General features: G+C 48.0%; 1 protein-coding gene across 1 annotated transcript in view; it reads left to right on the plus strand.

The window, feature by feature from the left end:
- Positions 1-8754, plus strand: part of trim8b (tripartite motif containing 8b) — a 36888-nt gene extending 28134 nt beyond the window's left edge. Inside the window, exon 7 of the mRNA XM_079532302.1 lies at positions 6111-8754. Coding sequence (XP_079388428.1) covers positions 6111-6856 — 746 coding nt within the window. The 3' untranslated portion in view covers positions 6857-8754. The remainder of the gene's footprint in view (positions 1-6110) is intronic.
- Positions 8755-14131: the final 5377 nt, after the last annotated feature.

Genomic DNA, 14131 nt, shown 5'->3' on the forward strand with positions numbered 1-14131 from the left:
CGCACCTGTCCAAAGTAACTAAAGTCTCCCAGTCGCACCTGTCCAAAGTAACTAAAGTCTCCCAGTCGCACCTGTCCAAAGTAACTAAAGTCTCCCGGTCGCACCTGTCCAAAGTAACTAAAGTCTCCCAGTCGCACCTGTCCAAAGTAACTAAAGTCTCCCAGTCGCACCTGTCCAAAGTAACTAAAGTCTCCCAGTCGCACCTGTCCAAAGTAACTAAAGTCTCCCAGTCGCACCTGTCCAAAGTAACTAAAGTCTCCCGGTCGCACCTGTCCAAAGTAACTAAAGTCTCCCGGTCGCACCTGTCCAAAGTAACTAAAGTCTCCCAGTCGCACCTGTCCAAAGTAACTAAAGTCTCCCAGTCGCACCTGTCCAAAGTAACTAAAGTCTCCCGGTCGCACCTGTCCAAAGTAACTAAAGTCTCCCGGTCGCACCTGTCCAAAGTAACTAAAGTCTCCCAGTCGCACCTGTCCAAAGTAACTAAAGTCTCCCAGTCGCACCTGTCCAAAGTAACTAAAGTCTCCCAGTCGCACCTGTCCAAAGTAACTAAAGTCTCCCGGTCGCACCTGTCCAAAGTAACTAAAGTCTCCCAGTCGCACCTGTCCAAAGTAACTAAAGTCTCCCAGTCGCACCTGTCCAAAGTAACTAAAGTCTCCCAGTCGCACCTGTCCAAAGTAACTAAAGTCTCCCAGTCGCACCTGTCCAAAGTAACTAAAGTCTCCCAGTCGCACCTGTCCAAAGTAACTAAAGTCTCCCAGTCGCACCTGTCCAAAGTAACTAAAGTCTCCCAGTCGCACCTGTCCAAAGTAACTAAAGTCTCCCAGTCGCACCTGTCCAAAGTAACTAAAGTCTCCCAGTCGCACCTGTCCAAAGTAACTAAAGTCTCCCAGGTCGCACCTGTCCAAAGTAACTAAAGTCTCCCAGTCGCACCTGTCCAAAGTAACTAAAGTCTCCCAGTCGCACCTGTCCAAAGTAACTAAAGTCTCCCAGTCGCACCTGTCCAAAGTAACTAAAGTCTCCCGGTCGCACCTGTCCAAAGTAACTAAAGTCTCCCAGTCGCACCTGTCCAAAGTAACTAAAGTCTCCCAGTCGCACCTGTCCAAAGTAACTAAAGTCTCCCGGTCGCACCTGTCCAAAGTAACTAAAGTCTCCCGGTCGCACCTGTCCAAAGTAACTAAAGTCTCCCAGTCGCACCTGTCCAAAGTAACTAAAGTCTCCCAGTCGCACCTGTCCAAAGTAACTAAAGTCTCCCGGTCGCACCTGTCCAAAGTAACTAAAGTCTCCCAGTCGCACCTGTCCAAAGTAACTAAAGTCTCCCAGTCGCACCTGTCCAAAGTAACTAAAGTCTCCCAGTCGCACCTGTCCAAAGTAACTAAAGTCTCCCAGTCGCACCTGTCCAAAGTAACTAAAGTCTCCCAGTCGCACCTGTCCAAAGTAACTAAAGTCTCCCAGTCGCACCTGTCCAAAGTAACTAAAGTCTCCCAGTCGCACCTGTCCAAAGTAACTAAAGTCTCCCAGTCGCACCTGTCCAAAGTAACTAAAGTCTCCCAGTCGCACCTGTCCAAAGTAACTAAAGTCTCCCAGTCGCACCTGTCCAAAGTAACTAAAGTCTCCCGGTCGCACCTGTCCAAAGTAACTAAAGTCTCCCAGTCGCACCTGTCCAAAGTAACTAAAGTCTCCCGGTCGCACCTGTCCAAAGTAACTAAAGTCTCCCAGTCGCACCTGTCCAAAGTAACTAAAGTCTCCCAGTCGCACCTGTCCAAAGTAACTAAAGTCTCCCAGTCGCACCTGTCCAAAGTAACTAAAGTCTCCCAGTCGCACCTGTCCAAAGTAACTAAAGTCTCCCAGTCGCACCTGTCCAAAGTAACTAAAGTCTCCCAGTCGCACCTGTCCAAAGTAACTAAAGTCTCCAGTCGCACCTGTCCAAAGTAACTAAAGTCTCCCAGTCGCACCTGTCCAAAGTAACTAAAGTCTCCCAGTCGCACCTGTCCAAAGTAACTAAAGTCTCCCGGTCGCACCTGTCCAAAGTAACTAAAGTCTCCCGGTCGCACCTGTCCAAAGTAACTAAAGTCTCCCGGTCGCACCTGTCCAAAGTAACTAAAGTCTCCCGGTCGCACCTGTCCAAAGTAACTAAAGTCTCCCGGTCGCACCTGTCCAAAGTAACTAAAGTCTCCCGTCGCACCTGTCCAAAGTAACTAAAGTCTCCCGGTCGCACCTGTCCAAAGTAACTAAAGTCTCCCGGTCGCACCTGTCCAAAGTAACTAAAGTCTCCCGTCGCACCTGTCCAAAGTAACTAAAGTCTCCCGTCGCACCTGTCCAAAGTAACTAAAGTCTCCCAGTCGCACCTGTCCAAAGTAACTAAAGTCTCCCAGTCGCACCTGTCCAAAGTAACTAAAGTCTCCCAGTCGCACCTGTCCAAAGTAACTAAAGTCTCCCAGTCGCACCTGTCCAAAGTAACTAAAGTCTCCCAGTCGCACCTGTCCAAAGTAACTAAAGTCTCCCGGTCGCACCTGTCCAAAGTAACTAAAGTCTCCCGGTCGCACCTGTCCAAAGTAACTAAAGTCTCCCGGTCGCACCTGTCCAAAGTAACTAAAGTCTCCCAGTCGCACCTGTCCAAAGTAACTAAAGTCTCCCGGTCGCACCTGTCCAAAGTAACTAAAGTCTCCCGTCGCACCTGTCCAAAGTAACTAAAGTCTCCCAGTCGCACCTGTCCAAAGTAACTAAAGTCTCCCAGTCGCACCTGTCCAAAGTAACTAAAGTCTCCCGGTCGCACCTGTCCAAAGTAACTAAAGTCTCCCAGTCGCACCTGTCCAAAGTAACTAAAGTCTCCCAGTCGCACCTGTCCAAAGTAACTAAAGTCTCCCGGTCGCACCTGTCCAAAGTAACTAAAGTCTCCCGGTCGCACCTGTCCAAAGTAACTAAAGTCTCCCAGTCGCACCTGTCCAAAGTAACTAAAGTCTCCCAGTCGCACCTGTCCAAAGTAACTAAAGTCTCCCGGTCGCACCTGTCCAAAGTAACTAAAGTCTCCCGTCGCACCTGTCCAAAGTAACTAAAGTCTCCCAGTCGCACCTGTCCAAAGTAACTAAAGTCTCCCAGTCGCACCTGTCCAAAGTAACTAAAGTCTCCCGGTCGCACCTGTCCAAAGTAACTAAAGTCTCCCGGTCGCACCTGTCCAAAGTAACTAAAGTCTCCCAGTCGCACCTGTCCAAAGTAACTAAAGTCTCCCGGTCGCACCTGTCCAAAGTAACTAAAGTCTCCCGGTCGCACCTGTCCAAAGTAACTAAAGTCTCCCAGTCGCACCTGTCCAAAGTAACTAAAGTCTCCGAGTCGCACCTGTCCAAAGTAACTAAAGTCTCCCAGTCGCACCTGTCCAAAGTAACTAAAGTCTCCCGGTCGCACCTGTCCAAAGTAACTAAAGTCTCCCGGTCGCACCTGTCCAAAGTAACTAAAGTCTCCCGGTCGCACCTGTCCAAAGTAACTAAAGTCTCCCAGTCGCACCTGTCCAAAGTAACTAAAGTATCCCAGTCGCACCTGTCCAAAGTAACTAAAGTCTCCCGGTCGCACCTGTCCAAAGTAACTAAAGTCTCCCGGTCGCACCTGTCCAAAGTAACTAAAGTCTCCCGGTCGCACCTGTCCAAAGTAACTAAAGTCTCCCAGTCGCACCTGTCCAAAGTAACTAAAGTCTCCCGGTCGCACCTGTCCAAAGTAACTAAAGTCTCCCGGTCGCACCTGTCCAAAGTAACTAAAGTCTCCCAGTCGCACCTGTCCAAAGTAACTAAAGTCTCCCAGTCGCACCTGTCCAAAGTAACTAAAGTCTCCCAGTCGCACCTGTCCAAAGTAACTAAAGTCTCCCGGTCGCACCTGTCCAAAGTAACTAAAGTCTCCCGGTCGCACCTGTCCAAAGTAACTAAAGTCTCCCAGTCGCACCTGTCCAAAGTAACTAAAGTCTCCCAGTCGCACCTGTCCAAAGTAACTAAAGTCTCCCAGTCGCACCTGTCCAAAGTAACTAAAGTCTCCCAGTCGCACCTGTCCAAAGTAACTAAAGTCTCCCAGTCGCACCTGTCCAAAGTAACTAAAGTCTCCCAGTCGCACCTGTCCAAAGTAACTAAAGTCTCCCAGTCGCACCTGTCCAAAGTAACTAAAGTCTCCCGGTCGCACCTGTCCAAAGTAACTAAAGTCTCCCGGTCGCACCTGTCCAAAGTAACTAAAGTCTCCCAGTCGCACCTGTCCAAAGTAACTAAAGTCTACCAGTCACACCTGTCCAAATTAACTAAATTCTTCCAGTCGCACCTGTCCAAAGTAACTAAAGTCTCCCAGTCGCACCTGTCCAAAGTAACTAAAGTCTCCCAGTCGCACCTGTCCAAAGTAACTAAAGTCTCCCAGTCGCACCTGTCCAAAGTAACTAAAGTCTCCCAGTCGCACCTGTCCAAAGTAACTAAAGTCTCCCAGTCGCACCTGTCCAAAGTAACTAAAGTCTCCCAGTCGCACCTGTCCAAAGTAACTAAAGTCTCCCAGTCGCACCTGTCCAAAGTAACTAAAGTCTCCCGGTCGCACCTGTCCAAAGTAACTAAAGTCTCCCGGTCGCACCTGTCCAAAGTAACTAAAGTCTCCCAGTCGCACCTGTCCAAAGTAACTAAAGTCTCCCAGTCGCACCTGTCCAAAGTAACTAAAGTCTCCCAGTCGCACCTGTCCAAAGTAACTAAAGTCTCCCGGTCGCACCTGTCCAAAGTAACTAAAGTCTCCCGGTCGCACCTGTCCAAAGTAACTAAAGTCCCCCAGTCGCACCTGTCCAAAGTAACTAAAGTCTCCCAGTCGCACCTGTCCAAAGTAACTAAAGTCTCCCGGTCGCACCTGTCCAAAGTAACTAAAATCTCCCGGTCGCACCTGTCCAAAGTAACTAAAGTCTCCCGGTCGCACCTGTCCAAAGTAACTAAAGTCTCCCAGTCGCACCTGTCCAAAGTAACTAAAGTCTCCCAGTCGCACCTGTCCAAAGTAACTAAAGTCTCCCGGTCGCACCTGTCCAAAGTAACTAAAGTCTCCCAGTCGCACCTGTCCAAAGTAACTAAAGTCTTCCAGTCGCACCTGTCCAAAGTAACTAAAGTCTCCCAGTCGCACCTGTCCAAAGTAACTAAAGTCTCCCAGTCGCACCTGTCCAAAGTAACTAAAGTCTCCCAGTCGCACCTGTCCAAAGTAACTAAAGTCTCCCAGTCGCACCTGTCCAAAGTAACTAAAGTCTCCCAGTCGCACCTGTCCAAAGTAACTAAAGTCTCCCGGTCGCACCTGTCCAAAGTAACTAAAGTCTCCCAGTCGCACCTGTCCAAAGTAACTAAAGTCTCCCGGTCGCACCTGTCCAAAGTAACTAAAGTCTCCCGGTCGCACCTGTCCAAAGTAACTAAAGTCTCCCAGTCGCACCTGTCCAAAGTAACTAAAGTCTCCCAGTCGCACCTGTCCAAAGTAACTAAAGTCTCCCGGTCGCACCTGTCCAAAGTAACTAAAGTCTCCCGGTCGCACCTGTCCAAAGTAACTAAAGTCTCCCAGTCGCACCTGTCCAAAGTAACTAAAGTCTCCCGGTCGCACCTGTCCAAAGTAACTAAAGTCTCCCGGTCGCACCTGTCCAAAGTAACTAAAGTCTCCCAGTCGCACCTGTCCAAAGTAACTAAAGTCTCCCAGTCGCACCTGTCCAAAGTAACTAAAGTCTCCCAGTCGCACCTGTCCAAAGTAACTAAAGTCTCCCAGTCGCACCTGTCCAAAGTAACTAAAGTCTCCCAGTCGCACCTGTCCAAAGTAACTAAAGTCTCCCAGTCGCACCTGTCCAAAGTAACTAAAGTCTCCCAGTCGCACCTGTCCAAAGTAACTAAAGTCTCCCGGTCGCACCTGTCCAAAGTAACATCTGATAGCCGAAAATAGCCAATCTACAAGCTTCACGGGGTGTCGATATAATGCCATGTAGGTCAATGATATAACATTATGTAATGATGTAACAATATAAATAGCAGTCAGTCTGCCAGTTAAACTTCTCTGTGTCTCGTCTTGGTACGATTGATGCCCGACTACTGCATGAAGATGATTTGGATTCTGATTCTAACTCTCTCCCTTCCCCCCCCCCCCAGCTCCCCTCACCCCTCCCTCCAGCTTCCTCCAGGTGGTCCCGGCCTACCCCAGCGGTGGTCAAAGCTCCGGCTCGGGGGCCGAGAAGCGTAAGCACTCCACCGCCTTCCCGGACGGCAGCGGCAGCAGCAGCAGCAGCAACAACGTGGGCAGCAACAAGACCGCCGCGGCCGCCTTCAAAGACTCCTCCTCTTCCTCCTCCTCTTCCTCCTCCGCCAATAAGCAGCCCTACCTGGGCTCCTCCTCCGGCGAGGGCCACTCCTCCTCGTCGTCGTCCAATCAGCAGCAGCAGCCGCTGGGCCCCTGCGGCCCCTCCTCCCACGAGGGTGGCGGTGGTGCGGTCGCGGCGACGAACCACGGCTCTGTGTTCGGCGCGTCGCCTCACGGCGGCCCCGCCTCCTCCCAGCAGGCCGTGCTGCCGCCGCAGTACGGCGGCGGGCGCAAGATCCTGGTGTGCACCATGGACAACTGCTACTGTTCGGGCGTGCCCTCGGTGTCGGGGCCCCACCGCGGCCCCCACGGCCCGCCGTACCCGCGGCCCCCGGCGGGCTCCTTCCCCTGGGGGGTGAGCGCCCACCAGGACTACCCGCCGCCGCCCCCGCCTCCGCCGCCCGGCCTGGGCGGCTCGGCGGGCTCCATGCAGGGCCTGGCCGTGCGCGACTGGATCGACGCGTCGCAGACGCACAGACACGCGGACTTCTACGGGCTGTACGGGCAGCCGGCGGCCAAGCACTACGTCACCAGTTAACACGACGCAGCACACGCACGCACGCTAGGCGCGCACGCACATACACACACACACACACACACACTTGTGTTACTATACTTGTGAGGACGCCAACATTTTAGGTTGCTGGTTTTATGAATGCCATTTTCTTTTCTTTTTTTACTGTAAGCCTAAAGCCCAAAAAGTGCAGATCTACAAGGTTGTAGAGTGGCTATTTTAAGATAACTACACTGGTATTAAATCAGGCATAAGCCTAACCCCCTAACCCAGGACGGTCACCATTACACATTTAAAGGGATTGTGACATAATTTCTTTAGTTTCTCTGAGCTCAATTGCAACCAAAAAACCTGAACTTTTAACATTCAGTAGATTTCCTGTGGACTGGGGTTTTTCTGGCTTAAACAAGTGCTCTGATTTTCCTGCTGACTGTGATCAGCAGATGTCACTGTTTTCACAGTTTTTGCCTGTTTTCAATGCAGCTCAAAAGGCTTCACAGACACGGAAACAAGTCCCAGGCCACAGAAAATCCACTGAAGGTTCAAAGTTCAGGATTTTCTGTGTGTAATTGAGGTCGTAAAACCTAAAAGACAAATAAATGAAAAGATCATGAAACCTTTAAGATGACGATTGTCACACCAATAATTGCGATTATTATAAAAAGAAATTGCATTGGACATTGGAATGTTACAATTTGTATTTCTGTAAGCAGTCTAAAATTTACAAAATAGCGGAAATAGTTGATCTACAAGCTTACTTTGTAAGCTTACTTTGTAAGCTTGTAGATCTGCTATTTCTGCTATTCTTGAAAAATGTTTGAAAATATCCGGACATTTTTCCACATGGAAAATTACGCGAAGATAATTGCGATGATCTCCAATAATTGCAATCAGGTGATTATGTGATAATTGTGACGCGTCTACCCTCAACTTAACCTCTAAATGCATAATCGCCAACCTGACATCTTTGCTAATAAGACCTAAATAAATAAATGGTGCTCACTCACAATGTCTATTCCACACAATTTTGGGGACATTTTGGCCCTCACAAGTTATAGTAACGCAAGCGCACACGCGAGCACACACACACACACACACACACACACACTAGATACTACAGTAGATAGAAACGGACACTACAAATATTACAACTTTCACAGCATTTTTATTTACGGGCACAACATAACGTACAAGCTCACGACAACGCGTTGTTTGTGAGTAGAGGGACAAATAAATAGGAGAGAGTGGGGGTCCCCAAGTACAGAGCCCTGGGGAACTCCGGTCCACCAAGCATAGGGTTCTGAAGTGGTTTAATACTACCCAACCATACCTTCCGATTTAACGCAGTCACACACATACACACACACACACACACACACACACTTAAACCTATGTTTATATACACACACACACACAGACGTAGAACATGTGTACACACTCTTTCGGGGGCAGGGTCGACCTTTCTGTGTTTTTTTTCTTTACGTTTTTTTTCTCTTTTCTGTTTTGTCGTTTTTATTTGTCGTCATCGGCGTGAATCATGACTGGAGGTGTATATCGTACATCAGAAGTGTCGGGTTTCCGGCGTTCGCTCCGGCACACACACGCGTGTCGCGCACGCAACCGGCACGTCGTGTCTACTGTACACGTGCACGCGCCTGGCACTGTCTGGCGTTTTTAAGAGACTCACTTTTAGAGTCCTCCGGGGGCCCTATAGGGAAGCGCCGGGCGAGTACCGAGAGGACGAGGACGAGACGAGACCACCTTTTAGTTTTATTTATAGAAGAAGAAAAGCGGGAGGAACCGATGGACTGGACGGACGAGGAGAGAAACATGGAACACTTTTTAAAAGATCTGTGGAGAGAAAAAAAAATGGAAACGGAACGCATAAAATGTCGTCTTTATGTGTGAAGAACTGAACGCTTTCCCGCAAGAGGGAGGGAGGGAGGTGGGGGGACGCTGTCTGAGGTCAGGGCGGGGGAATGGGGGGTGGGGGATTAGACTCCCCCCACCCCCCACCCATTGGGTTTTTTTGAGTGGTGCAGCCACTCCAATGCACAATATACTGTACGTGTCTGTTTAGGCTCCCTCTGTCTGTCTGTCTGTCTGTCTGTCTAGGATACCAACAAGGTGACAAAGTGACGCTTGTTGTGGTGCTTCACACTGTGCACAGGTGCATGATGGGAAGCTGAGTTTTTAGCAGCCATTACGTCACACACACACACACACAGAGAGAGAGATAGGGAGGCCAGGGAGGAGGGCTTGTACAGTACAGTACAGTACAGTACAGTACCACTCACTTCAGACGATTCTGATTTTTAGTCACTGTCCGAGATATGATCCTGTGTTATCGAACCCTCCTGACTGTACTGAGGTCGATTCTTGCCTTATGTTATTAATTATTATTACCGTTATTATTATAATTATTATTGTTTGTTTCTTTTCTTCCTTCTGCCCTGTCGGACCGCTATAGGCTGCGTCCGATAAAGATCCTTTTAAAAAAAACTAAAACAAAAAAAAGAGGTCTTTATTTTAGTCGCTGCACTTGTGGGACCTCGTTTCTTTTTTCTTTTCTTTTTTTCTTTCTTTTTCTTGACGAGTTCAGGGAGGTGTCGTAAACGGCTTCTACACAAAATCGCTCTTCCATGTTCTTCCCCGCCGCGCGGAAACACCCACAATGCACTGGGATGGGGTGGGGTGGGGTTGGGGTGGGGTGGGAGGGGCCTTGGGATGCCAGGACTACTACAGAGGCCGACTTCACAGAAGGGACATGTTGATTTGAGAGCTGCTTCTGATCGGTGGTGTAGCTCCCAAGTTTGGGGTTCTTTAAAAATGGGTTCTTCTTCTTCTGGGGGGAACCCTCAGGGTTCCTGGAGGGGGGGGGGGGGGAGGGGGTTCCAATCCAAAGGGACCACCCTACAGGTCTGTAACTCTGAGAGCTCTCAGGGTTATAAAAATGGGTTCTTCTTCTTCTTCCTCTTCCTTGAGAGGGGGGGGGGGGGGTTCCAATCCAAAGGGACCACCCTACAGGTCTGTAACTCTGAGAGCTCTCGGGGTTATATGCAGGGGGTCCTTGAAATTAAAAAAAAAGGAAAACGTTTGAGAAACCTGCAGAATTCTGGGGAATCTATACTTCCTGTTCATCATCGCGCTCCCCTATACCGGAGGGGGGTGGGGTGGGGTGGGGGGGGGGATGTAATCCCCCCTCTTCCCCCGTTTCCTGCTCAGCTGTCGGGACTTAACAATCCTCCTCCTCCTCCGCCGTCTGAGAGAGAGGGACTGTTTTCCATTGAATAGTTATTATTGCATTTTGTGTTATACTTAACTATACATGGGTTTGTTTGGGCACATGTTCTGTCTAAAGACAAACCTTTTGACTCACTGGTAGACGGGACTATACGAGGAGGAGGAGGCCGACCGGACGGACGGACGGACAAGACTATAGGAGGAGGAGGAGACCGACCGGACGGACAGACAAGACTTCCAAGACCAAACTAATCAACGCAAGCATCCGGGAGGATTGACGGATGCTACTTCCTGCAGGGGCAACGATGTCACTTCCTCTCGACAAAGCACACTATTAGCCCCCCCCCCCCCCCCCTCTGGCTTCCTGTTTGCAGCTGTAAGCATGCGACGCGGGGGCGGGGGAAGAGTTTTCTAAAAGCAGTACGAAAAATGCAAAGACGACGACGACAAAGAACGAGGGACAACGGGGCGGGGGGGGAGGGGGGGGGGGGGAAACGAAAAAGGAAAAACACAACCCTGAAGTTTTAAAAACTATCCATGTAGGGGCGGGGGATGACCTTTTTTCATGAACTTTTTCTAAAGACAAGAGACTGGAGAGACTGCTTGATGTAGACGACTGCTATCGTTCTTAAGACGTAACCAACGGGTTGTCACGACGACAGTGGCAACAACGGGAAAAATACGGAAGTATCTTTTTTTTTTTGTAAATATTTTGTGAAATGGAGAGGGAGAGAGAAAAAAGATGACAAAAAAGGAAAAAAAAAAATGAGATGGACATGTCATTTGGATGAGGGTTCCAAATAAATAGATCAATTTAAACTAGTCTAGTTTCTGTTTGCTTTACTTTGTGTCCGAAAATGCGTGTTCTTCTTTCTCACACACTTCTCACTTTGTACACGGTGTTATTTTTGAAAGCAACATTTTTATTTAGTATTAGTCATAGTCTTTTGATTATAATTCCACTCAGATTTAGTCATCTGAAATGATATAGTTTCAGTCCAGTTTTAGTTTTTTTGATGGGCCATGATGTCGTCATAATGCCTGATTTATATAGATTTATAGGCATTATACAGCGGCTATTTTCGGAGTGCGACAACCGCACACAACCAAGAGTAAAATCACTTGTCTCCACATTTTAGTCTAGTTTATGACAAAGTCTAGTTTTGTTGACAAAAATGGCACATACCGGTATATATTTAGTCATATAGTTTTAGTAGATTAGATTTTTTTTTTTAGTCATCATGGCTCCGTTTTTATTTGGTTTATATTTAGTTTATCAGTGGGAAAAAAAAGGTATAGCCAATGAATTTCAAATGAACACTGCTTGTACCTTTTTGTTTTGTTTTCTTCCCTGTTAGGCCCCAAAACGCCCTAATGATTCTTCCCTGTTAGGCCCCAAAACATCCTATTGATTCTTACCTGTTAGGCCCAATAAAACGCCCTAATGATTCTTCCCTGTTAGGCCCCAAAACATCCGAATGATTCTTCCCTGTTAGGCCCAATAAAACACCCTAATGATTCTTCCCTGTTAGGCCCAATAAAACGCCCTAATGATTCTTCCCTGTTAGGCCCCAAAACATCCTAATGATTCTTCCCTGTTAGGCCCAATAAAACACCCTAATGATTCTTCCCTGTTAGGCCCAATAAAACGCCCTAATGATTCTTCCCTGTTAGGCCCCAAAACATCCTAATGATTCTTCCCTGTTAGGCCCCAAAACATCCTAATGATTCTTCCCTGTTAGGCCCCAAAACATCCTAATGATTCTTCCCTGTTAGGCCCCAAAACATCCTAATGATTCTTCCCTGTTAGGCCCCAAAACATCCTAATGATTCTTCCCTGTTAGGCCCCAAAACATCCTAATGATTCTTCCCTGTTAGGCCCCAAAACATCCTAATGATTCTTCCCTGTTAGGCCCCAAAACATCCTAATGATTCTTCCCTGTTAGGCCCCAAAACATCCTAATGATTCTTCCCTGTTAGGCCCCAAAACATCCTAATGATTCTTCCCTGTTAGGCCCCAAAACACCCTAATGATTCTTCCCTGTTAGGCCCCAAAACATCCTAATGATTCTTCCCTGTTAGGCCCCAAAACATCCTAATGATTCTTCCCTGTTAGGCCCAATAAAACACCCTAATGATTCTTCCCTGTTAGGCCCCAAAACATCCTAATGATTCTTCCCTGTTAGGCCCAATAAAACATCCTAATGATTCTTCCCTGTTAGGCCCCAAAACACCCTAATGATTCTTCCCTGTTAGGCCCAATAAAACATCCTAATGATTCTTCCCTGTTAGGCCCCAAAACATCCTAATGATTCTTCCCTGTTAGGCCCAATAAAACATCCTAATGATTCTTCCCTGTTAGGCCCCAAAACATCCTAATGATTCTTCCCTGTTAGGCCCCAAAACATCCTAATGATTCTTCCCTGTTAGGCCCCAAAACATCCTAATGATTCTTCCCTGTTAGGCCCAATAAAACGCCCTAATGATTCTTCCCTGTTAGGCCCCAAAACACCCTAATGATTCTTCCCTGTTAGGCCCCAAAACACCCTAATGATTCTTCCCTGTTAGGCCCCAAAACATCCTAATGATTCTTCCCTGTTAGGCCCCAAAACACCCTAATGATTCTTCCCTGTTAGGCCCCAAAACATCCTAATGATTCTTCCCTGTTAGGCCCCAAAACATCCTAATGATTCTTCCCTGTTAGGCCCCAAAACGCCCTAATGATTCTTCCCTGTTAGGCCCCAAAACATCCTAATGATTCTTCCCTGTTAGGCCCCAAAACACCCTAATGATTCTTCCCTGTTAGGCCCCAAAACACCCTAATGATTCTTCCCTGTTAGGCCCCAAAACATCCTAAAGATTCTTCCCTGTTAGGCCCAATAAAACGCCCTAATGATTCTTCCCTGTTAGGCCCCAAAACATCCTAATGATTCTTCCCTGTTAGGCCCCAAAACATCCTAATGATTCTTCCCTGTTAGGCCCCAAAACATCCTAATGATTCTTCCCTGTTAGGCCCCAAAACGCCCTAATGATTCTTCCCTGTTAGGCCCCAAAACATCCTAATGATTCTTCCCTGTTAGGCCCCAAAACACCCTAATGATTCTTCCCTGTTAGGCCCCAAAACACCCTAATGATTCTTCCCTGTTAGGCCCCAAAACATCCTAATGATTCTTCCCTGTTAGGCCCAATAAAACACCCTAATGATTCTTCCCTGTTAGGCCCCAAAACATCCTAATGATTCTTCCCTGTTAGGCCCAATAAAACGCCCTAATGATTCTTCCCTGTTAGGCCCCAAAACACCCTAATGATTCTTCCCTGTTAGGCCCCAAAACACCCTAATGATTCTTCCCTGTTAGGCCCCAAAACATCCTAATGATTCTTCCCTGTTAGGCCCCAAAACATCCTAATGATTCTTCCCTGTTAGGCCCAATAAAACATCCTAATGATTCTTCCCTGTTAGGCCCCAAAACATCCTAATGATTCTTCCCTGTTAGGCCCCAAAACATCCTAATGATTCTTCCCTGTTAGGCCCCAAAACATCCTAATGATTCTTCCCTGTTAGGCCCCAAAACATCCTAATGATTCTTCCCTGTTAGGCCCCAAAACATCCTAATGATTCTTCCCTGTTAGGCCCCAAAACACCCTAATGATTCTTCCCTGTTAGGCCCCAAAACATCCTAATGATTCTTCCCTGTTAGGCCCCAAAACACCCTAATGATTCTTCCCTGTTAGGCCCCAAAACATCCTAATGATTCTTCCCTGTTAGGCCCCAAAACATCCTAATGATTCTTCCCTGTTAGGCCCCAAAACGCCCTAATGATTCTTCCCTGTTAGGCCCCAAAACATCCTAATGATTCTTCCCTGTTAGGCCCCAAAACACCCTAATGATTCTTCCCTGTTAGGCCCCAAAACACCCTAATGATTCTTCCCTGTTAGGCCCCAAAACATCCTAATGATTCTTCCCTGTTAGGCCCAATAAAACACCCTAATGATTCTTCCCTGTTAGGCCCCAAAACATCCTAATGATTCTTCCCTGTTAGGCCCAATAAAACGCCC

Source organism: Electrona antarctica (assembly GCF_951216825.1).
Source record: "Electrona antarctica genome assembly, contig: scaffold_26, whole genome shotgun sequence".
NCBI lineage: Eukaryota > Metazoa > Chordata > Actinopteri > Myctophiformes > Myctophidae > Electrona > Electrona antarctica.